This window comes from Temnothorax longispinosus, chromosome 3 (assembly GCF_030848805.1).
Source record: "Temnothorax longispinosus isolate EJ_2023e chromosome 3, Tlon_JGU_v1, whole genome shotgun sequence".
Taxonomy (NCBI): Eukaryota; Metazoa; Arthropoda; class Insecta; order Hymenoptera; family Formicidae; genus Temnothorax; species Temnothorax longispinosus.
In genome coordinates this window covers 2,749,345-2,772,245 of record NC_092360.1, presented here as the reverse complement: position 1 = coordinate 2,772,245, position 22,901 = coordinate 2,749,345, and the positions used below count along the sequence as shown (strand labels likewise).

Below are 22,901 nucleotides of genomic sequence, written 5' to 3'. Positions count from 1 at the left end.
CCATGTTTGTGGGCAAACCCCTTATGAATATGAATGTGCGCATATGCGATCAATTTCCTTCCACACATTTCGAGTCAGCTGTTTTTTCTCGAATTAACATTAACATTCCCTCCCTCCTCCCCGACCCCGCTCGACACACGCGATTGTCTCGTGACACGTGACCGCGAGAAGGAGCGAGAGAGCGGACGATCGGCGGGGAGATCGCGAAGCCTTTTAAATTTGCAAATCATGAATAGTGAGCGCGGCCAGGAGGGGCAGGGTCGAGGGGGAAACCCTAAAATAAAGGAAAAGCTCGCGGGGTCTTGGCGGCTTTAAAATAGAGATAATCGCGACTAGGACTGTCGCTACGAGATAGGTATGAGCGCGATTAGCGTCGGGATTATTTGGCTGATCCGTGATAAGCGTGTCGCAATAATCTGACCTTAATCCAATCCTTTCTTCTGCTGGTATTTCAGCGATTAAAAAATTATAGACGATGTGTGTGTGTGTGTGTGTGCGCATTTATTCGTGCTCAAATGTTTGTGGTGTACCGACTTTAAGCTCGATGATACAATATGAATATAATTTATCAATTTGTTGGTTGGGCCCTGATGGAAAAATGTCTCAGAATTTTTTATACGAATTGGAACATTTTTCAGAAAAAATAAAACTCAGATAAAATAATAATGAACTATTTCAGATTTTTCCCGTCAATACATATCTTTGTAGAAATCTGAATAAATGTGAGAAAATCCGCGCGACTTATCGGAAATTTTCATATAATACAAATACCAAAATCCTCATCCAGTTATTTCTGAACGTATCTGAGAGAGAAGCTTGACATATTTTTTTCAGAATTTTTCATAAATCTAAGATATGAAAAATTCTTAGAAAATTTCAGAGAAATTTTTTTACCAGGGGTTATTAAATTTTTCACTATTCTGATATTAGAAACAACGGCAAGAATGGAAAAATGAAGATTACTCCCGCTGCAATTCATCACAATTTTATTGTGCAGTAAAATGTACATTCCATTTTACGGAGATGTGTACAATTAATATAATAGCAGAGATATCTTTGGACAACAAATTTCTGTGTGGCAGAAGAATAACATCTCTTGAACACCTTTGAACGCTGTACAGATATCGAAACAATGACTGCCGATTGCTGTACGGCATAAAATTGTTAAAGTTTGAAGAGTCGATGGGAGAATGGTGGAACTTGTGAAAATCATTGACATTTTGTGTTGAAAATTCCGTAATACTAACGCCGTACATAACTTAACGTACAGAATTAAAATTTCGCGGATTTCACATCTTTCACATTGATCTTTCATATACGAGAAGTACCGAAATAATAATCAATATAAAATACATAATTTCTCTTTAACGAACCAAGTTGGAGTTATTATACAATAAGAGGTTAATTACATAGAAAGATAATCGGATAAATATACATTTAGCTTTGCAGCTTTCTGTAGAAAACAATAAATATATATTAGTATGTATATATATATATATATATATATATATATATATATATATATATATATATATATATCGATTCTCTTTTTCTCTCTTTCGTTTTATATTAATATAGAATCGCTGCGTTGTAAGATATTATATATTTATTTCCAAGAGTTAAGAGAAAAAAATATATATATGTCTTATTTTCTCTTAACTCTTGGAAATAATTGATTCCTTTGTAAATCTGAAGAAATGCTATAAGACCCACTATACGTTATTCCGCGTAAGTTTACATATTAATATATGCAAACATATGCACAAAGATAGATAGGTATACGTACGACTTTATCCTTGTACAAAAACAGCTCAATGTGATTAAGGGGTTCAGGCATTCTGATTTTTTTTAGGCTTATCTTATCGTATCGAATACTTCCCCTTTAAAATAAAAAAAAAAGAAAAACTTATTTCACATCTCATTCTTTCCTTGGCAAAGAAGTTGTTTCAACATTTTCTTATTATCCTTACGCATTCGTTAATCTGTCGCTCTGCCAATTAAACGCAACATAAGATGTTTTAGTGAAATTTTGATATTAAGAAAGATTTTTCTTTCAAAAAGTTAAATAACAGCATGATAGTGGTAGTGATATTAATGAAAATGTTTAATTAAGTACACTTAAATACAATCAGTAAAAGCATTTTTGCGTATAATAATATAATAAATGAACTTTATATATATACTATGTGTGTATATATATTTATATATATAGTGTATATATTCAATTAGTATATCATATTAATAACGTAGCGATGTAACGTGATATATATTCAGAATAATCTTAAATGACTTCGGAACCATTTTATATGCTTAACAATTTATATACAATACATACACGGAGCTTCCCTGGTCTATCTTATTATAAATTAGTGGAAAAATAATGCTGCTTTGGCCATGATCTGCGCATCGGTAATTATGAACTACGTCTTCGTTGCTAATACCTACACTTTTGAATGTGTGTTTCATGGTAGTCTTCAAAATAGTCAAAAAATTCTAATTATACACAGAGTTTATCATCGCGAAGTGTATACCTCTAGAAAAATCTCATCTCGAATAATGCATCAATCGTTATACCATAATATAATCCTTTATTATAGTCTGCCATTCGTTAATAGTAATAGATAACATTAATACTTTGATTATTATCACTGTATGAGGATGATTCGTATAAAGCAAGCCATTGCTTTTTTCAATAAAAAATGGAATCAATTACTTTCAAATTTACTTTTTCTTCCGCGTCTGATTTTTTTTTTTTTTTACTAAAATTGTGGTGATTACTCGGCTTTGCATCATTATACGAAATATTTAATTTACTCATATTATAAAATATCAAGCATCTTCGACTTTAATACAGAAATAAAATGATTCGGCGTTTGCGATCTCTTCATATTACATCGAATAAAATGAAAGAGATTCTACATTGAGGGATATGTTATAAAGCATATAAAAAGTAGATGTGTCGGTCGATTTATGAATATAACGTTCGAATGGAATGGCTCGGTAATTCATATGCATGTATGTTATGCACATATATGAACTGTAATATATAAATGTAAATTAAAAATATGCATATTATATGAATTATATTATAATGTGTAAATGTAAATGAAGAACAAGATGATACACGCGCATGGAATGTGTAACTTAAGTGGTTTTTTTCCTCCGAAAATGGCTATTTATCACTTCGTTTAAATCGTAATAAACGTAGTTTTGCTTCAAATCGAGCTAACGCGATTATTAAATATACATCAGCTTTATATCTGGAATATGATTTCAATGTACAAGCTGACAAGCGTTATCGGGAACATTTACTCATAAATCCTCACGCATTTACATCTTGCCAATTAATAATAAAATAGTTATATCTATTATTCTATATATGTCGTATGACAAATAAGATAATTACAAGGCCATATAGCAGTACCGCAGAGCATTCTGACAATGTTAGTATTTCTATGCTACTTTTTAATATGTTTTAAAGATAGAAATTTTAGTCCAGAATTATTATTCTAGCTAGCGAAGTACTAGGATAAATTAATCTTAAGAAAGTGCTGTACAATGTAAATAGCTGTCTCTCGGCATCGGTAAGTCTATGTGAAGTATACCTAATTGTATACTTCGATAATTTAATAAATTTATCATATATTTACTTTCCAATAAATTAATATTCACGTTGCAACAAATAAACAACGATCTGTACATTCAATATAAAAATTAAACCTAAGGACGGAAAACAGAAAACGCTAATCAGATATTCAATCCCCACTGTGAATGACGTGTGTCGGTTGGCAAAAATATCAAGTTGCCAGGCGTTGTTATTTTTAATTCACGCTATGCGCGAAATACTAACAGTGGAATACTCTATCGTATATAAATTACTCGTTACTCTAACTTTTACCCGAACAGTTCCTTTAAAGTACAATTCGGTGAGCCCAATCGAGGGTTGTGCAGAGCATTTTACTGAATACAAGTAAAACAAAACCTTTCATTTGTATCTCGGGCTGTCTGGCGGGGTCGGTTGCGTGTTAGCCCTCTGCTTTGGTCCAGTTTTAAAGGACATCTTTTTTACGGGTCTTGGTGAAATTCCGTGAAGCGCAGTACTCTCGGGGATATCATTGCTAAACCATACTCTGCTTCCGTCAGAAACTGGAAACAAATGCCGGAACGCCTCGTTTTTAAATTAAATCGTAACTTTACAGATTATCGATCAAAAAGCAACATAAAATTTTAGCCAGGAAATAAATGCTCATGTGAGAAAGGCGGAGATATTGTTACAAAAGGTAAGCGTGCAGTTCGAACAAGAAGAGAGCATCGGCGTAAACACATCAATATTTTATGTATTGCATATATTATGTTCTCCTGCAAAGCAATATTTAACAAATATATGAGATACATATAAACGTAAAAAAAAAAAAAAAATATTCAAACATGCTATCTTTTGCTCATAGATTGGAAAGATTACCTCTGAATATATTTTGCAAGACTGCCAAACAAAAAGTTAATTAAAAGACATAGAAATGTGTTAAAGAAAGAATTGGTATTTTTGACTTTATCACAATAATCGGCAGATTTAATCTTGCAATTATATTGTTATTAGATACACAACAGGTATATAACATTAGAGTTGGAAAATATTTACTTTTGTACATCAATCTGCAATACGTTGCAAATGTTCCACAAACATTATACTGTCCATGGAATTCTGACTAGACAATTATAATACTGTATACTTAACAGTAATTATATATACTTAACAGATATAGATAGAGACATAAGATACAATGTCAGATAAAACGCTCGAAGAACAGCACGGAAATAATAAATAACTAATAATACTACCTTGTCCGGTGGTGTTACAAGGTGGGTGGGGGTTAGTGGACTGAATTAGTCACCTCTATTCGCACGGTTGTCACTGCTCGCTGTCGAACTGCTACGCAAACCGGAGCGTCCTTGGTGCGAATCTATAAGCGCTGCCGCGAGGTTTGACGACGCTGTGGATTGCACGCTTGTTGTAGATCCTGACAGTGCGATATTTGTAATCATAATAATAATAAACTTCTACAAACAATCGCGTATCGTAGTGAATAGTCATGTGCGAAGTTCTAAAGAGACACGTGTGTGTTTGTTTTTGTATAATTTTATTTACATCTTTACACACACTACAGGTATAAAGATATAAATAAAATGAAATATTATATTACAAAATATGTAGGAGAGACCGGGGCGAAGTCGTCACTATTTTTTCGATGTCGATTTTTAACGACAAAACAAGTAATTTTAGTAAAATGTGGTATACCATTGTAAAGAGTGAACCCCTGGCTACAAAATTTATAATGACATTTTTGGTCTACGTCGCTTTGTTCAACTGGTATAGAGTGAAAACGACAAAAGGTGCAAAAATTGAAATGTCAAAATTGCCGGGGCGGAGTCGTCACTTCATTCTCGAACTAAATTTTAAATAAAAATTCATAATTCCGAAAAATGATAGGATACATTTTATTAATTATGTTTTAATAGAAAAATGGAAACATTAATTAAAAATACGATGGCGGAAAATTACAAGTGCACACACTTATGTGCCCTATGCTCGCACGAAATGCACTGTTTCTCGTCAGTTCTATTCTGTCATCTCTGAGCACACGCAGCACATATTATCCAAGTCTTCGCCGGAATCCGACCACTGCTGCTTCTTTGATATTGATTTTCGCCCGAAGCCTACATGATATGGCTTGATGACGACTTCGCCCCGGACATAGATTTTAAGTTTAATCGCTCATAAAATATTAGAAATCAACGAAAATAAATAAACTTCACGGGATTCGTGTTCAGCATACATACTCTTCAGAATCACTTATCTCGAGATTCGGTGAGAAAATAATATTTAAAATATTTAAAATTTTTGACGCGCAAAAAATTCTACTTTTCACCTCCGAAAACATGTTTGCCTTAATGAAAATCACAATATGGCATATAATCTCATTAAACTCCGTTGGTTACATGGGCACCATAAGTAGTGTTTACAATATTAATGGCGAGTTCACACAACATGCAGATTTTGAGATAATTAAAGTGACGATTCCGCCCCGGTCTCCCCTACGTTACTATGAATACTTTAATTGAAATTCACGTACGACACTACAAATGCTTTTACTTAATTGAAATTCACGTACCAGAGACAGACGAAGCTGCGCTAAACGGGCTTGGCGGTTGCACAGGTGAGTAAACATTGGCCGTAAACTCCTCGAATGTTGTAGCTTCCTTGTGATTTCTCATAACGGTGTCGATGGATCGCGCCCTCTCCTCATAACTGAAATTTTTATTTTAATGACATTTGATTCGACGATCTCATAATATTGCACCTAATAAACAAACTACTTACTAATGTTGATATAACGTAAGCGTAGACCTTTTCGCTCTACTCGCGGCTAACGCGGTCGTCCTCACTAAACCTGGCAATACTTTATCCTCCACGATACACTCGTCATATAATGGACCGAAAAATGGAATCTCCGATTTACGCGAGATCTGTATTCGATACAGCTTGTTTTTCAGCGGATAAATGACTATGAGAACGTCGCAGAACTCCGTGGGTATGATATCTCTGCGATAATCGCGCCAGTGCTCCGACCAGACTATGTGGATTTCATCGTTGCCAAGATGACGTGTCTGAAATCAGATATCACGTAAATATCTCGAGAGGGAAACATGTCGCAGAAGGCTATACCAAAATACCTTTTGCAGTAAACTTTCGGGGCTGTCCGACGGCATCCTTGTAGCAACGTGGAAGAGAACTTCGGTGAAAGACGTAGCATAGTACGGCGCGGTGACACCAGATGCCTTTCCAGGTATCAAACCGCCGAGAAAACCAGTGTGCGATTCCAACTCGACTTCCCAAGCGAGTCTCGCGATAAAGCTCTCGTACTCCTTACTGGCAGTGACGTTGCTAAGTATGGAGTTCTTGTCTTCCTGGCCCTGGCTGACGTAAATCACTGCTATTTTGTGTGTCTCCCGTGACCGCTGGCCATCGAGGTTACGGAGTTCGCGTAAAAGCTTCTCATTTTTCGCCAGTAAATGCAGTTTCTTACGCAGCTCCCAGCCGGACAAACCGAGATGCGAAAACAGAAGACGGCAGTGATGAAATGGCGCTGGAGGTGGGCGACATGACGGTGGACTGATTGCCGTTGCGTTCATACTAAAATAAAGATGTGTCAAGTACAACGTAAAATCGTAACAGGGTTCCATTATGATCGACTGCAAATCAATAAAATACATTAAGATAGTGAGAGACACACAACCTGATGTGTTGATTCCAATTGTTCATGTGTTCTTGCTCTGCGTTTCTCTGATTTAAAATCGTCGCAATAGTTTCGCTTTCGAGATAATGTCCCTGAGGTGGATTAGCGGGTGCATTGAGAGCGATTTCTGGGTTGGTCAAAACCTCCGGGCTGGTATGTCCTATATATTGAAGAAGCTGAAAAAATAATTACAATACAACTCTTTAGTAATTCACTACTTCATAAATTATCAAAAGTTACAATATGCCAATATAACTTTAACTTCGTTAACTCACATCGTCCAAGTTGTCCATGTCGCTTGCAGCATTCGCAAAAGTCGGCAATATGTGGGGCTCGCGATGCCGTATTGTATGTCTGGGTGTACAGTTGTGAGGTGTGATGACGCTGTTCAAATCATCCGTATGTAATTTCACGCTCCAATCAACTGAAATAAATCACATAAATTTATAGCGTCACAATTCGTCTTTTTTTTTTTAATTATAAAAGCTAGAATAGCGATGCGCGGAAAAAAACGCCACACATAATTTATTACCTGGCTTCGCAAATGGCAGCGGTAGATCATCATCAACGAAGGGTTGGCTGTACAAAATCGAACTGTCCCAAGAAGCTTTTCCAGCGAGATCGCGCAACAAAACTCTAACCAGAGAAGGAGCTGTGGTCAAACCAGCTGTGACTCCTCCGCCGGGTGCATCCAATGCCGCTAATTCCACTAGTGACATTATGATCGAATTAGAGAGCATCAAGAGCTGTATGTTAGGCGCTTGAAAAACAGCGGAGGACAGCTCGTCCCCGTCGATTCCAGGAACGTCGTCCAACTCAACGACCAGTGATGAGAGACGCGCGGCTCCGATACCCATCGGAAAGTGTCCCAGATGATTGATTAAATGCATCAATACCTGTATTTGAGATCAAATATTTATGTAAATTATACATACTTATACGTATATAAATACGCATAACAAATCAGCTTTTACCATTTTTGCTGCCAATTGTACAGACTGAATATTTCCTTTACGAGGCGATTTTGCGGAAGATTCGTCAATTAAATTATCCAACGTAATATTAGGATCAAAATCGTCATCATCGTCCTGATTATTCTTAGCGGTTTTCGAAAATTCCTTTCCAACTTTATTTTGCACTATATTGTTTAACACCTACATAATAAAATTAAATGCTATAGAAACCGACAAGAAAAAAATTACGGCATATATAAAATATAAGAAAATGTACTAACTGTAAATAAGGTCATCAGGAGAGGTTTTCCTTGGAACACCTGTAGTAATACTGTTGGTCCTAAGTGCATGGCCCATTCGCCCAAGCAAAATAGCATCGACACTGTTAAAGGTCCGCGCCTTTCACGCGTCGTCATCCGCCCAAGTGTATCCGACAAGATCTGAATATCGTAAGATAAAAATTATTATTATTATTATACTTTTCCTTACAATCCTTAAATCAAATCTCATACTGTACCTGTATTATCTTAGATGGCACATTAGGATACAACTCTAGCAACACATCAGCCTTATCGCAGAGAAGTAACAGAGAATCACACGCGACCTGTGCAACTGTAGCGTGCGAAGACTGAAAACAAAAAATTGATATCATTAAACATTGATTAACTTCCGACAAGTAGAGATTAATTTCTTTATATTTAAATAATTATCAACATTGAGTTAGTAACATATACAAAATTCGCTCATTAGCAAGTATATAGAATATCAGATAAAAGGAGGTCATCGCAGACTGAAACAATTTATTATTTCGGACGCACATACAGCAGGCCATGCAAAGTCAACGATATCGTAGACTTGGTAAGACACGCAGGTATCAGTCCAAAACTGTGAACGTCACATTGATAACGGCCGACACAGCTACATTAAGGCAGAAAAAAAGAAGGACTACCTGATCCATTAGGGGAAAACAGAAACCAGCTCTGCGACGCTCTGCTCCTTGCATCCGCTGTTAATGATACTCAATGAAAGAAATATTTGCCTTCATCTTATTACTATTGCAACACACCTGTTTTACTTAGTTTACATGTTGTTAAACGGATTCTCTTTCTTAGAAACTATACATTCACGGAGCAGCAGTGCATCTCACGCGATATGTATCGTTTAACTTAAGGCAATATTCCAAATACAAACTATCAAGCAACTACAAATCGTAGAGAATAATTTTCTCATGCATTCTATGTTCAAAAGCTCTACGGGCTTCTGTTAAGATCAGTGCATGTAGCCGTTCTAGTGATCTTGTATAATTGTCTTTCAAAGACATCTAAGAGATTTACAACTTAACATAGAAATTTCAACTTACTCTAAGTGCAAGGAGAAGAACTGTAACAGCTTCCGGAATTCTCGGATGTTGTGTTTTATAGGATAGTTCTTTATATGCAAACATTGCGATACTTGACAGGGCCAGGCATCTCGCGATACCCGTGGGTTCTCGTCGACAACTCCGTAGAAGTATTGTTACAATATGCTCCTAAAATTATAAAATTCAAAATAAACAAAATTACAAAGAACAATTTAGGGTTACCAATTGTCTTATTAAATTACTTTTGCTTCTGGACACGTCATAGTTGCAATATCAGGCCCGTTCGGTTGTAACATCGGTAGCCTAGTCACTGCAACAGGTAAGGATAACAACGAGCCGATAATAGAAACCGCTTCCATCCTTGGTGCCTGAGAAAAAAATAATACAAGTGCTATATACATTCAGATGAATGTTACATTATTTAATTTACAGAGACAAATAGATACCTCAACATCTTGACTGCTAAGTATCACATTAGCAGCGTGTATGTAGTCCAAAATCAGAAGACTCGATCCAGGTAGATTCAGACTAAATAATCTGGGTCCTGTGTATTTCACAAGTACATGCAGTACTTTACTGTCATTACTAGCAATTCCATTGTGAACGGCGCGATAGAAGAGCGTGAGATGCTGTTTCGGTAGACTAATGTCCAATGGTTGAACTGTTAAGAGACATATAAGACGATACGCGGCTAATTTACCAATCTCGTATTGATCAGGAAGCTGGATCGCCTGTAAGGAATACAGTAGGTAAGCACTTGAAAGATACAATTTTCGCATTATATGTATATATACCTTGAAACACCAAGGTGCAATGACTGTCAGAGGTGGAATTAGCTCTGGTGCTGGAGGTGTTGCTTGATTATCCCCGGACACTCCTTGGTTCAAACGTATCTACATAAATCGTACAGTACAACATAAGAGTCAAGTAGACACATGCATATAAGTGCACATATATGTTCCATTTTTAATTTAATTTAATTTATTTAATTTTGAAGTTAATAATTCTTACCTTAATTAATGTCTGTGTGAGTTGCACGAGGTAATCCATGACTTGGCCATGCAAAACAGGTTCTTGAATATTATTAACGTCCCCTAATGCCGACAGCATACGTCGCCATAAAACGACAGCCACATCTGGCAACCATCCACGGACTCCTCCACCCGCCATAACTGATCTTCTCTCAGATGCGTCATTTGTATCTATAGAACAACAACAATCGCTAAATATATGCTAGTCTATTAATTTCAGAGATAAAATCCAAGTTTAAAATCAAATATATATTATTGAACATAGTTCATTGCGCATTATTTATGGATTATATAAAATTGCCATATATAGTTAAGCTTTGTATCTTGTAATATTATGCGGTAAGAAAAAATGTTACAAGCTTAACACATGACTAATTCAGTAATAAATGTATAAAACTCCAAAAAAAGCAGAAGACCATCCGATAAGCATAGATTAAAGAGATACTTTGATTCAATATTTTTCGGATTCTTCTTTGTTGCCTTAAATGCTCGAACAATTATCAAAGCATGATGTATTGTTAATAGAAGAACATTATTCGACTAATATGAGATGTTGTAAAGTGGTTATTAATGCGAGACAGATATAATAATTTTTCGGAAATATCGAAATGTTCACACACCGTAATAACAAACTTTCGTACATTGAAATATACGTTGTTATAGATATTGTGTATTACACAATGACAAGCCATACATACCGATACTGCTACCGTCAATATTTTCTATCTGTATGGGGCTATCTTTGTTGCTGTCCACACCACTGCTGGGTGTCGGCGACGGGCAGCGTGGCGACGGTGGTTCGCTATCAACTATGACAATGCTATCCAAAGATTTGGCACGTCTGCTGAACAGCATCTTCCGACCGGTCGTTGACGACGAAGTCGAGCCGCTTGACAGTAACCGCGCCATATCTTGTTCTATCGATAGGGGTAGTACTGCACGTGTGGAAATTGTTTACACTTAATCAAGAAGTAGGACAAACACTGCGGAGATGTGTTCAATGACAAATTGTTTAGTTGAAATCGATTTTGTGAACGACATGCCGATTAAAAATTAGGATAAGCAACGATCAGCGCTGCGTTATAAATATGACAAATCTACGGCAGGGAATGACACTACTACTGTCCGTCTGTACGGTATGGGAGAGAAGTTATTTTTAAACCGGTGTCGGCGCCAAAGCGAAAAAAAAAAGAAGTAAGAGACACAGTTATAAATAAATTGCGCACACAGCAACACAAAGGCACTACCAAAAATCTCGCCATAGTTTCAAGTGAAAACAAAATAAAAAAAGAACTATATGGCCAATTGCGCTTGTTCACTTACCGGGAATACCGCTGTGTATCGTATGTGTCCGCTGTCTGTGCAACTTTGCACGAGCCTTGACGTTGTATATAGTGTTGTCGCTCGCACTACGGGGCAATGGTCGCACCTTCCTCATATCGCGCAGTGGGTGATCTAATGAAAGTTGAGAAGTTTCTTCGTCAAACCAGTATCGCGACAAGAGAAAATAGCGATCTGTAGGTTTTACATACCTACGACGCTTTCTTTCGGCGCGGTGTTGTTCTCTTGATCAACGCTACCTTTCCGAGGCGGCTGTACGCTTCCGGTCGACGCCGCACGGCTCCCGACCCCACGGCGCTTTTTTGATTTCTGTTCGCTGAGTCTGTCCAAAGGTAGATCATTCAAATCCAAGTTATACACGTGTCTCGCCAGTACTCTCGTTAGCGTGTCCAAAGTTTTCTATATAAGCATATGTAAAAAATATTTTATTCCATTGATGAGTCAGAACTAGCAAGCCACTCGTCACACACTCACCGCCCACTCTCGAATTAATTCTTCCCATTGTGTTAAAGACGTTAACACCTCTAGAAACTGGTCCCATAATTGGGTAGAAATAACCACGTTTAAGTTAGCCTTAATCCATGTAACAATTAAAGTCTGGAATATGGCAGGCGCAAGTTTTCCGCCGATACTTTCCTGATGCTTGCGGCGAGAGGCTTTCTCGCTTAGTACGAGCGATGTGATTTGCAGTAACACTCTGACGGATTCAAGAAGAAGTTTAAATTAACCATTGTAAACGTTAATCGTACAGGAAAAAGATGGCAAACCATGAATAAATACCTAAGTAACTGTTCCCAAGTTGCTGGTTCCAGTCTGGAGTGCATAACAACATATCGATACACATTTAGGACTCTCTTACAACTGTCCGTTTGTTCCTCGAGTAACGTCAGAGACGCATTCGGTCCCGAATTCTCTAAGAAAAATACGTTTGACGCTTGCGTAATAAAAATTTGCAGAACATTTTGCAGGCCTGCCCTAATAAACAAATTTTCCCGGTGTATAGCGCCAAGATAAGAGTCGTTCCTTAATCTTGTCTGTCGATAACTATCAGATGGACTCTTTTCCATTTCACTCTCCTTTCTCTGACTCTCTTCTAAATCCCGATCTTTATGGCCATCCAGTGGTTCCAACATGAACGGCGGAATTTCCTGTAAAATATACGTATAACAGTTTACATAAATGCTTTTGTATATATAGCATATAATTTTCTAGTATTTAAGACTCACATTCATTTGAATCCAATCTTTATAAACAGCAATAGCCTTTCTTATGGCTCCCGCATGGTTGAAATCCAGAAGAAATGCCTGTCTGTACAATTCGTGTACAAAATTTACATTATCCCTGTTTCCGTAGAAAACCTCTCTGACTAATATGGCCGAAACAGTACTATCTTCCTGATTTTGACTGTCCTGCTGGGACATGGCTGATTCGGGTGATAGTAAATTCGAATCCGCAGAATTTTGAGTATACACCGACACGCGGCGTAATTCTGATTCGGAATTTTCCTCATTTGGTGTTGTGCTGTAGCGTTCAATGATGTATCATAATTTAAATTACGACAGAAGCAAACAGATATCGTAAATAAATTACCTTTGCGAAAGATGTGCGAAAGGTCCATCTTTTCTAGCCACATGCGTGAAGCTTGCAACCCATTTGATTAAAGCGACTTTACAAAGTACATAGTTATTCTGATTTTGATTCGTCGGTTTACGCATTGTGGGTAATTCCAAATTAGGTTTGTAAAGCGAAAAGTTTTCATTGAATTCCGGACAGATGTGACGAAGGTACGCTACCTTAAAACGCTCTAATAAAAATTGGAAAGTTTTATGCTGCCGCGTAGATTTATCTCGCCATTCTACTTTTACCACCTAGATAACACAAATAAAAATTATTACAAATCATTTTTATCATGTTTCTAAAATCAGATAAATATCTATAAATATGCCTGTGAAGAAGTAAATTATATATACCTGAGTAACCATAAATTCAAGCAGTGCTTCCAAAAACCTAACAGTTTCATTGTCGAGCGGCTTTTCTCCACTTTGCGGTGGTAAGATAGGCCCGTTGTCAACTTGACTGATAGGACATTGATTTGATCCATTGTCATGAAAAGTACTTTGCCCGAGTTGCGTGTCAAAAAATTCTCTCTTATCCTTCTCCTCAGAATTAGCTGCTTTCGCCAATTTTTCTTTCTTGCCCTCTGTCTTACGATCACATTTATAAGGCGACGCTTGATGCGGTGGAAATCCTGGCACCAAGCTGGCAAACATCTGGTGTATATGCTCGGGAGCATTTTCGCCAAGGGCTTGATACCATAAAATAAAATACCTAAAACATCAGTGATGTTATACATTGCATCGAATAACTACAACACGTATTCTGAGCTGTTGCTACATACCTTATAGCTTGTCTGCGAAGTTTCCAACTATTACCAGGATGCAAGAGCTTCTGCAAAATCCGTGCTAAACTATGACACTGCCATCGTCTGTTAAGCAGCTCAGGAAGAAGAGTTAAAACTTTCTCCAGAAGCTGCAATACTTGTTCTAACTCCTCCCTGTGTGCTTTGTGCACTATAAAAAAAAACGTACAGATTAGTTTTTTCTCTATCATCATATTATACATAATGAATATTTGTGGCAAATACTGTGATTGAACTTAACATGAAAGTAGTATTTACACAAATATTCATATAACTGTAGTCCGGTCACAAAACGTTTAGTAATGGAAAAGATAATCGAAGCAATATAATTAAGCTATAGAGTAATATGATATGTGACTCACCAATATGGAAGGAAAGCTCTGGCAGCAGAATGGGAAGAAATGAAAGAGATGATGAAATAATAACGAGTGAATATATTATGGTTAATATAAAATTTATTACAATTTTGAAAGCAATGATATTATTGTCAAGTTATATACCATGTAATTATGCATTAAAGCATAGAAATCTTCAAAGTTATGCAGCATTAGGACAGTTAGCTTTATTTAGTACGTTACGCTTTAATATTGGTGTAGTTTGCAACTTACCGCGCTGCCGAAGATTCGCTTCGGCGGACACGAAACAATCGTACAGGATAAAGTACACATGGCTGAAGTTACCCTCAAAAAAGCCCTTCGCCTCGTCAGTGTCCACGTTTTCTTCAATATAAAAATATGCATGAATTAACACGTGTATTTCTTATAAAAAAACATATGCTATTCAAAGACATAATCAATTGACTAAATAGGGAAGAAATATTTCTCTCGCAACACATATGCCTTACAGAGAGGAGTGATAGAAATTCTATTACATCATGACCGGTTCAGGATATCTGTGCTTATATAGCAGAATTCCTTTTCTTTTTCCTTATATGTATATTACAAGAAACAGAAAAGGAAGGAGGGAAGAAAAGGAATGTGTAACATAATTACATATTATAATGTAAAATTACTTATTGTTAGCCTAGCAGGAGTAAAGCAGACAAATGGAACAGTAATATTTTCTATGTGCGTACAAAGTATTTAAAGCTATAGATTTTTATTGGTGAGTGTGCAAAGACACATGGAACAACAATGTAACTTTAGCTGGTGACAGAGGCCACACGTTGGTCAATGTGGTCAGGCGGTTTGGTGATTAGATATTGACCACCTCTCTCTCTTATGACACTGTGAAACCACAATCTCGTATGGATTTAAATCCTTTTCCCTTTTAACTAGGATATGCAACAGGTAAAAGACGTAACAGATATTTTTTCGTATTAAACAAACAAGGAACAAACTAACGTATAATACTTTCTCAAATCTTTTAATTTTTCAACAAAACCGATCTAAATAAAAAATATATTTATTAGCTTCGGTTTTAAGTGGTTTTAAGATCCATTGAGTACTATATAAAATGTATTTTGTATTCATAGAGGTGCACATGAAAGTCGTGCCTTTTAAAATCTAAAATCTAAGTATAACAGGTTTTAATTATTGCAATGGTATTTTTGTCTATTCTCGTTAAAAATATGCCATTAATATTACTTCAATCAAATTCCGACTGATTTAATTGATGATTAACTTGTCGAGCAATATCCATGTTGTTTTGTTAACATAAATAGAATAAGTAATCATTTGCTAATGCATAAAAAATAGATCAGATTAGGGACAAGTTATACGAATTGTACAGTTAGAAATTTTATAGAGAGCAATTCCGCCAGTTGAATTAGTCAGAATTTGGTCCGAATTCACTCAACAGTAGTTATTTCAAGAGTTCTATTATTCAATAGTATCAACGTTCCTCAGTGTCATCTTCTATTTTTAAGGATGGTCAAACTAGTCAGATAGAGTGAACTATTCTCCAACGGAGCAATGCAGAAAATAAATGTATCTTCTCTGGACATTCAGACGAGGAGCAAAAGCTGAAGTGGGACTCGTTAAAGAGCACGATACCAAGGCACGAAACCGCGGCATTTAAACGAACGAACGCTAGAATTTCCTCGCGCTGGAAACGTCGTCGCTCCAATTTGAGGCATCTCGGCCAGCGCGCGTGGGAGCGAGCGAATAGCTAACCAGCGGTGACCGCCTCGGCGATTCTCGCGATCGCCCTTCCACGAAACACTGTGACTCAGCCCGCCGTCGGCCCGGATCCAACGTCGTCCGGACGCAACGTCGTCGTCGGTCGTCGTCGTCGATTATTATTTATCCTCACCTAGCACGATCTTGAGATGCTTGAATCGCGTCGCGCTGTCCTTCTTGACATCCTGGATCTTGAGCGTCGACTTCTTGACGTCTACATGGAGCTTCTTGCTGAACATGATTCGTGCCGCCGGCGGCCGCGGGGACAGGAATCAACCATCGGCGGCGACGCCCAGGACGGTCCGCGTCGTTGGCCGGGCCCCGGTTACCTCCGCGCGATCACCATGCCAGCGCCGCGGGGTGCATGGCCTACCCACGTCACGTCGGAACGGCGTTGAATTTTGCACACACACCTCCGATCAGATGTACGGGACGGCCATCTTGAGCGCCTCACTGGCCGCGCGCATCCAGCGCCAGCGCTCCGGCGCTCCGGCGGCCCCTCGGGGCAATGACATCATCCGTCAACCAATTTCCAGAGAAACGTCTGATTATGACGTTCCGAGGTCCTTCGTCGTCTAAGGAAAACGTCTTAAATTTCCAATGCGTCTCGCGGAATCGGAAAAATATCTTTGTGGTGTCTTTAGAATTCTTTACGTCTCGATTTATGACGTTTCTGAGACATTTTTTAATGTCTTTAAAATGTCTTATTTAGCATCGCTCTTGGACACGTCGTCGGTAATACAGTTTTAATTAGTAATTTAAATAGGAGCGATTTAAATTGCTTGATAAATCGGAGTGTCAATAATTTAATATACACATTGTTTTGGTAATGTCAATTTAATATCTATTTGTGGAAAATAAGAGATCTGTGTGTATATTTTGCATGTATTATACATTTTTGGCAGTCTTATGCATTTCTATTAATTTCTACCAATGTAGATATTAACTTTAGCCTCTTGAATTAACTTATTTTTTATCTTTTTTTGTATAGTTTTAAGAATTAGAAAAAAATAAAAAGTAAGTTAAACCGAAATTAAAATTAATCTCTTGGTAGAAACGGACATTAAATCGTGTTTTAATAAACACGTGCGTTTTTTGAGCATTTTAGAGCAACGAAACATTTTTATCAACCGAGTATAGCGATTGTAACTAGACTCGATATTCGATTTTACTAGACGCGCGCGTGTCGGATTCAGAAGCGGAAGTGATGTCGGGGACTGGTTACACGCGGTTGCCGCGCGCGGTTTCAAAATGAGTTCAGAAGATGAGGATGAGATTCACATAGAGCTTGCGTTCGTCAGAGAGAATAGTATAAGTCAGCAGGAGAAAGTGAAGGCGTTTTGGAAGTACTTGGACGCTCAGAATTGCTTGCGGCCGCACGAAGGTATCGCGTGACGAAAATATAAAGTATATAATTAGAGGTTATCATACCACTGTTAAATATTAAAGGATAAAATTTAAACCAATACCTTGAATTAAATAACATTTTGTTATTTTTAACCACCATGTGTCGGGATTTATTATTTTAACAAAAAACAGAGTATTATTTTTAACTCTATTGATTTAGTTAAATTAACATTATTTTGGTTAAATTAACATATTGAGTAGGAGCAGTAGCGACCTATATTAGCAATGGTTAAAAACGATTCAAATTGAATATAATTTGACACTACGAATTTAACAATGTACTCGCTAAAAATATTTTTCGGTTACTTTAATTACTGCGAAATCTTGCGTGTTTTATAAGACGCGTGTTTATTAAATTAATTAAATTATATGCTGTATTGTAACACAATGTGAGGGAAGTTTATTTTACAATTAATTATATTAATGTATTAAGCACAATATTGTAACGCAATGAAGGAAGATTAATTATTATATTTTGCAATTAATTGTGTTAATAAAATATCACACATACGCGTGTCGAGTCGCTCGATGTCCGTCACGTGTATATAATTGTGTAAAAGATGATCCACCCTTATTTTATTTTCATTATACGTGAAATATTATATATTTTATTTTCATTACACGTGAAATTATACGTAGAATTATATATAAAAGTGGTATTGAGCGAGATTCCAAATTGATTGAGATATATAATATTTTGACGCGAAGGGATATCGGAGCGCGAGTCGCCGCCGGAAACGGAAGCGTCGGTATCGAGCGTGGAGGAGATTATAAAGGAGAAGGATATTTGGCGCAAGGGACTGAGAATCTTCCGGCGACTCGGCCTGGACAAGACCGCTCTCGCAGCCGATGACAGATGCAAGCTCTGCCTCGCGCACAAAACGACTCAGTACGATTAGCGAAACGATTCGGTAAAGCATTAGGATAAATTACTTTTTCCGATAATCGCAGATGCGAGGATCTGGCCGACACGGTGACGCAGCCGTACGAGGAATTGAACGCCGACATGGAGGCCTTCGAGGAACGCCAAAAGAGCCGCGACCATTCGAGCCAGCGCGAAGCGCCTCCTCACGCTGCCGATGAATCGAATCGGTGCAACTCCAATCGTGTAAAAACGAATAAATAATCGTCACTCGTATGATCAACCGCGTCTCAGAGTAGTGGTCTTTCTTCGACTCGCGTTTTGAGGAACGACGTTTCCGTCGAAATTCCAATTTTTCACTCAATTTCTAATAATTTAAATAGCGCTTCAACAATGTACCTGCTTATGAAAGTTATAGATAAATTTTTTAGTATCTTTGTGGAAAAATCCTGTTATATAAAAAAAAAAAAATCAAAAAGAATTAAGTTGTCTCAGAAGAGCGCTAAGAAACTTAAATTAACCTTAGGTTACAATTCTTATTTTTTTTGTCTACATCGTTACTACCTCTTTTTTTAAGTTTTATCGTTTTACTTCTTTTTTTTTTTTTTAATCGAAATGTCAAAGCCTGCTCAAGTGAACTATCATAAATTTTATTTTGAGACTTATAGGATTATAGGAAGAAAGTTATAAAGGCTTAAAGCAAAGAAGAATTTTTATATAACCAAAAAAAATCATGTTTTTGTTTGGATCTCAGACCTAACAGTTAATAACCTAGGGTCTAAGGGTTAACAAAACGCGTCGATATAACCAGTGAACTATATATACTAAACTAAAGCAACTCACCTTTTTCTTCTTGGTGATCGGGCGCTAGCATGGGAGTTCAGAGAGTTGACATTCGGTAGTTCACTGGATATAACGGATGTGTAATGCCTGTATCGCATTGTTAAATTGGTCTAATTATACTTAATTTGAGTCATTTTTAATCATTTCTATATAGGTCGCCAGTGCTCCTACTCGATATGTCGTTAATTTAACTAAACTAATATTAATTGTTTTGTGTAAAAATAAATTTCGACACACATGGTAGTTAAAAATAACAAAATATTATAAAGGTTTTGGTTTATATCTTTTAATTATTAACCTAGCTAGTGCAGACTACGTGTTGAAGATCGAGGATTGCGAATTGAGAATTATTAGAATTCAACCAGTCAGAACAAAATGGATTAAAATTAAATTGATTCGACTAATCAAATTCTAATCTTCGATTTGCAATCCTCAATTTTCCATGCGTACTTAGTTCGATGTCCGATATAATAAGATACGAGCTCGAGGAATGCCTCGGTGACACACAGCGACCGCCATCGACCACGCGCTCTCAAACTGCCGTCGAAGACAGCGTCGACAGCGATAGCAATCGACGTAATCGATGGCAGGAGAATTACAGCGTTTACAATGCCAACGCACGGGGCCGGCTCTCGGCGGAGAGGTTGCCGGGTCGTTTAATGGAATTGGAACGGGCCGGAATATGGATGAGTAGGGTAGCGCACATCCCGCGAGGTAACGCGCGGCGGTGTATCGGATTTCCTTAGTCCAGGAGGTCGACGGTTGTTTCGAGCAAGGTGCGCCGCCACGGGAGCTAACCCATGAATGGACCGGCTCGGCACGACGGATCCCGAATCCTTAGCGACATCTGGCCTCCTGGGCCGACGACATCGTCTTCTTATTGTCAGCCGTCCCGTTTGCAAGCCGGGATATACTTTGCGCCAATCGAGAACATCGCTCGATTTCCTCCATGTATTCGAGGGCACGATTGAGGAGGCAGGACGCGGCGATCCGCCTTCCGCAGGATTTTAAGGACATCGATTTAAATCGAATTTGCTCGATGAGCTCTCGAAGAAGTTGATCGGACCACTGTATTGCACTAGATTCTTTCACCGTCGCATCTCAGCGCTGTTTTTTAAAATAGTAATGCAGAAAAATCTAACGTGCGTATTGATATTTTAAAATTATTAAACAAAATATAATACCTTTTCTGTTCTTGAAAAGTTGAGTCGCCGTTGAAAAACTCCGATAACGATGACCAGGTTGCAGCTGTATTAAAAGCGTGATATTCTGCTCTGCGTGATATTTTACTTTATTTTCCGTTACATAACTCGTACGCGTGCGTATACAATTATAATTGGCATCGTGGATAGACGAAAATTTCATGTATATGTTTTGTAAAAAAAGGAAGAAATAATATGTCATCATTTTGACACTGTATTTGGAAATTCGATCGGAGTCACGTTGTAGCTTGGAGCAAAACGCAACCGGAAGTCCAGCTCGGACAAGCGCAGTTATCGGCTCCGTCAGCATTATCTTCCATGGACAATAATCACGAGCGATCGTTTGTGCGTCGCGGGGGAGCACTTCCGCTTCGCTTCGGTCTTACGTTCTCCTTTTTTTTTTCTTCCTGCTCGTGTGCCATTACGCGCGGACCATTTGTCTCCTGTGGACGAACGGTCCATTGTCTCGGTAAGTTTCTCGATCGGGGACCACGCCGGAAATCGGCCATCGAAACCGCGCCCGTACGCCTGCACGCACATATATGTATGTACATTGCGCACACACATCGCGCGACGTGTATCTGCAAAGGCGATCCGATAACTATTTCGGTCGGGCGATATCCCGAAATAGTCCTTATCACCAGAGTTCGCGTGTAAATAATACTCTTATAGGACATGATAGGATATAAATTATGAGGGAAAATTGGCACATCGTCGGTATCTGGATTAATTATTTACGAGAGCTACTATATAGGACATGTGCTTAGCCAAGTTACATACTAAACGGGCGAATCTAATTCTCGATCATTCCTATACGGGAGGTATCCAAATATAGCGTCGAGAATCTTGCGGTAATTAAGTTTGAAGTTATTGGAACGCTACGCGTCAAAATTGCATGACTCGCAGACGATCTTAGCTACATATTTGACTTTTACTTCATTTTTGAAGGGAAATGGGAAAACAAGAAACATGATAGGATATATAAATAAAATAAGAAACATGATAGCATAAAATTAAATTACGCAAACTGTGAAAAATAAATTATAATTAAAGGTAACATAAAAGATGACAGGAATATGAAAAGAAGGGTAAACGTGAAAATAGAATGTATCTCTCAAATGAAGAACTTCTCTTGAGAAGTTTCCTTGTATCAATATAAAATTAATATAAAAGAGTTTCAAGGTTTTGCATGTTTGTTAGGAATACATTCATAACAACCGTTTTATGTGTAATAAGTGATAAAGCGCGAGTGACGACGTCTATCGAGTTCTGTATTCAATTGATTAGATCATATCAGCTTCATAAGTACACACTGAACATTTTTTTAAGCACTCTGTTTTAAATATTTAAAAAATTGCGTGAATTCTTTTGTTTATCTGATGTTGCTCTTGCACGGTAAAATATTAAAGAATGAAATTTAATAACATTTTGTTATTTTTAACTACTATGTGTGTCGAAATTTATTATTTTAACACAAAACAGTATTATTTGAACCCATTGGTTTAGTTAAATTAACATCGTTTCAGTTAAACGACATATCGAATAGGAGCAGTGATGACCTAAATAAATGATTCAAAATGACTCAAATATTGTACAATGACACTACGAGTTTAACAGTGTACATCTCTGTATATACTTTCGCGTGTTCATCATACAGCTTAATCGCATAAATAGTATATCTCTACGTTCATATCTCTGATCCACATAGTCCTGACATATCACACGAGAGAGTCGTCGCTCGTTCTGGTTCCTCTCCCGCGAATGGAACCGCACCTGGAGCATAATGGACGCGCTGATGGAAGAACAGGTAGGGCACGAAGGGGGCGAACGTACAGAGACAAAAGCACGAGAGGTAAGAGAGCGATCGAGAGGTAGTACAAAAGGAGCAGGAGGAACCAGGGCGAAAAGAGAGAGATAGATAGAGAGAGAGAAAGAGAGAGAGAGAGAGAGAGAGAGAGAGAGAGAGAGAGAGAGAGAGAGAGAGAGAGAGAGAGAGAGAGAGAGAGAGAGAGGGGGGGGGAGAAGGAGAAGATGGGTGGAGAGAAGGGAAAGGAGGAAAGCGAAGAGT

The 22,901-nt window shown here is 37.7% G+C and overlaps 2 protein-coding genes across 12 annotated transcripts; one reads left to right on the top strand and one right to left on the bottom strand.

Annotated features, from left to right (window-relative positions):
• Positions 1-969: 969 nt before the first annotated feature.
• LOC139810348 (probable Rho GTPase-activating protein CG5521) lies at positions 970-16,987 on the bottom strand. Of its 11 annotated transcripts, none has more exons than XM_071773807.1 (30): positions 16,653-16,987; positions 15,008-15,118; positions 14,762-14,779; positions 14,379-14,550; positions 13,951-14,308; positions 13,571-13,848; positions 13,207-13,501; positions 12,761-13,128; positions 12,455-12,677; positions 12,172-12,379; positions 11,963-12,094; positions 11,338-11,574; positions 10,620-10,810; positions 10,403-10,501; positions 10,055-10,339; positions 9,851-9,976; positions 9,609-9,776; positions 9,198-9,254; positions 8,766-8,876; positions 8,530-8,688; positions 8,270-8,449; positions 7,828-8,191; positions 7,571-7,719; positions 7,296-7,471; positions 6,733-7,192; positions 6,380-6,666; positions 6,171-6,307; positions 4,893-5,018; positions 4,463-4,483; positions 970-4,146 (listed from the first exon to the last, which is right to left on the bottom strand). In XM_071773807.1, exons 1-30 carry the CDS (start codon positions 16,756-16,758, stop codon positions 3,986-3,988), a joined length of 5,763 nt encoding a protein of 1,920 aa, XP_071629908.1. In that variant the 5' UTR covers positions 16,759-16,987; the 3' UTR covers positions 970-3,985. The 11 variants fall into 11 exon arrangements, 10 of the variants coding, with proteins under 10 accessions (XP_071629908.1, XP_071629912.1, XP_071629910.1 ...); XM_071773811.1 differs by having other exon boundaries at positions 4,893-4,991; XM_071773809.1 differs by having other exon boundaries at positions 11,338-11,556.
• Positions 16,988-17,770: 783 nt separating this feature from the next.
• LOC139809474 (uncharacterized) lies at positions 17,771-19,052 on the top strand. The gene is made up of 3 exons (XM_071772381.1): positions 17,771-17,903; positions 18,635-18,815; positions 18,878-19,052. Exons 1-3 carry the CDS (start codon positions 17,771-17,773, stop codon positions 19,050-19,052), a joined length of 489 nt encoding a protein of 162 aa, XP_071628482.1.
• The last annotated feature ends 3,849 nt before the right edge of the window (positions 19,053-22,901 follow it).

Excerpts from the sequence above, each read along its gene's own strand:
- LOC139810348 (XM_071773807.1), bottom strand. The coding sequence starts at position 16,758 with ATGTTCAGCAAGAAGCTCCATGTAGACGTCAAGAAGTCGACGCTCAAG. Across the intron at positions 13,849-13,950 it reads TTGAATTTATGGTTACTCAG|GTGGTAAAAGTAGAATGGCG; the intron begins GTATATATAATT and ends TGTGTTATCTAG. Across the intron at positions 10,811-11,337 it reads TATTGACGGTAGCAGTATCG|ATACAAATGACGCATCTGAG; the intron begins GTATGTATGGCT and ends GTTGTTCTATAG.
- LOC139809474 (XM_071772381.1), top strand. The coding sequence starts at position 17,771 with ATGAGTTCAGAAGATGAGGATGAGATTCACATAGAGCTTGCGTTCGTC. Across the intron at positions 17,904-18,634 it reads TTGCTTGCGGCCGCACGAAG|GGATATCGGAGCGCGAGTCG; the intron begins GTATCGCGTGAC and ends TTTGACGCGAAG. Across the intron at positions 18,816-18,877 it reads CTCGCGCACAAAACGACTCA|ATGCGAGGATCTGGCCGACA; the intron begins GTACGATTAGCG and ends CGATAATCGCAG.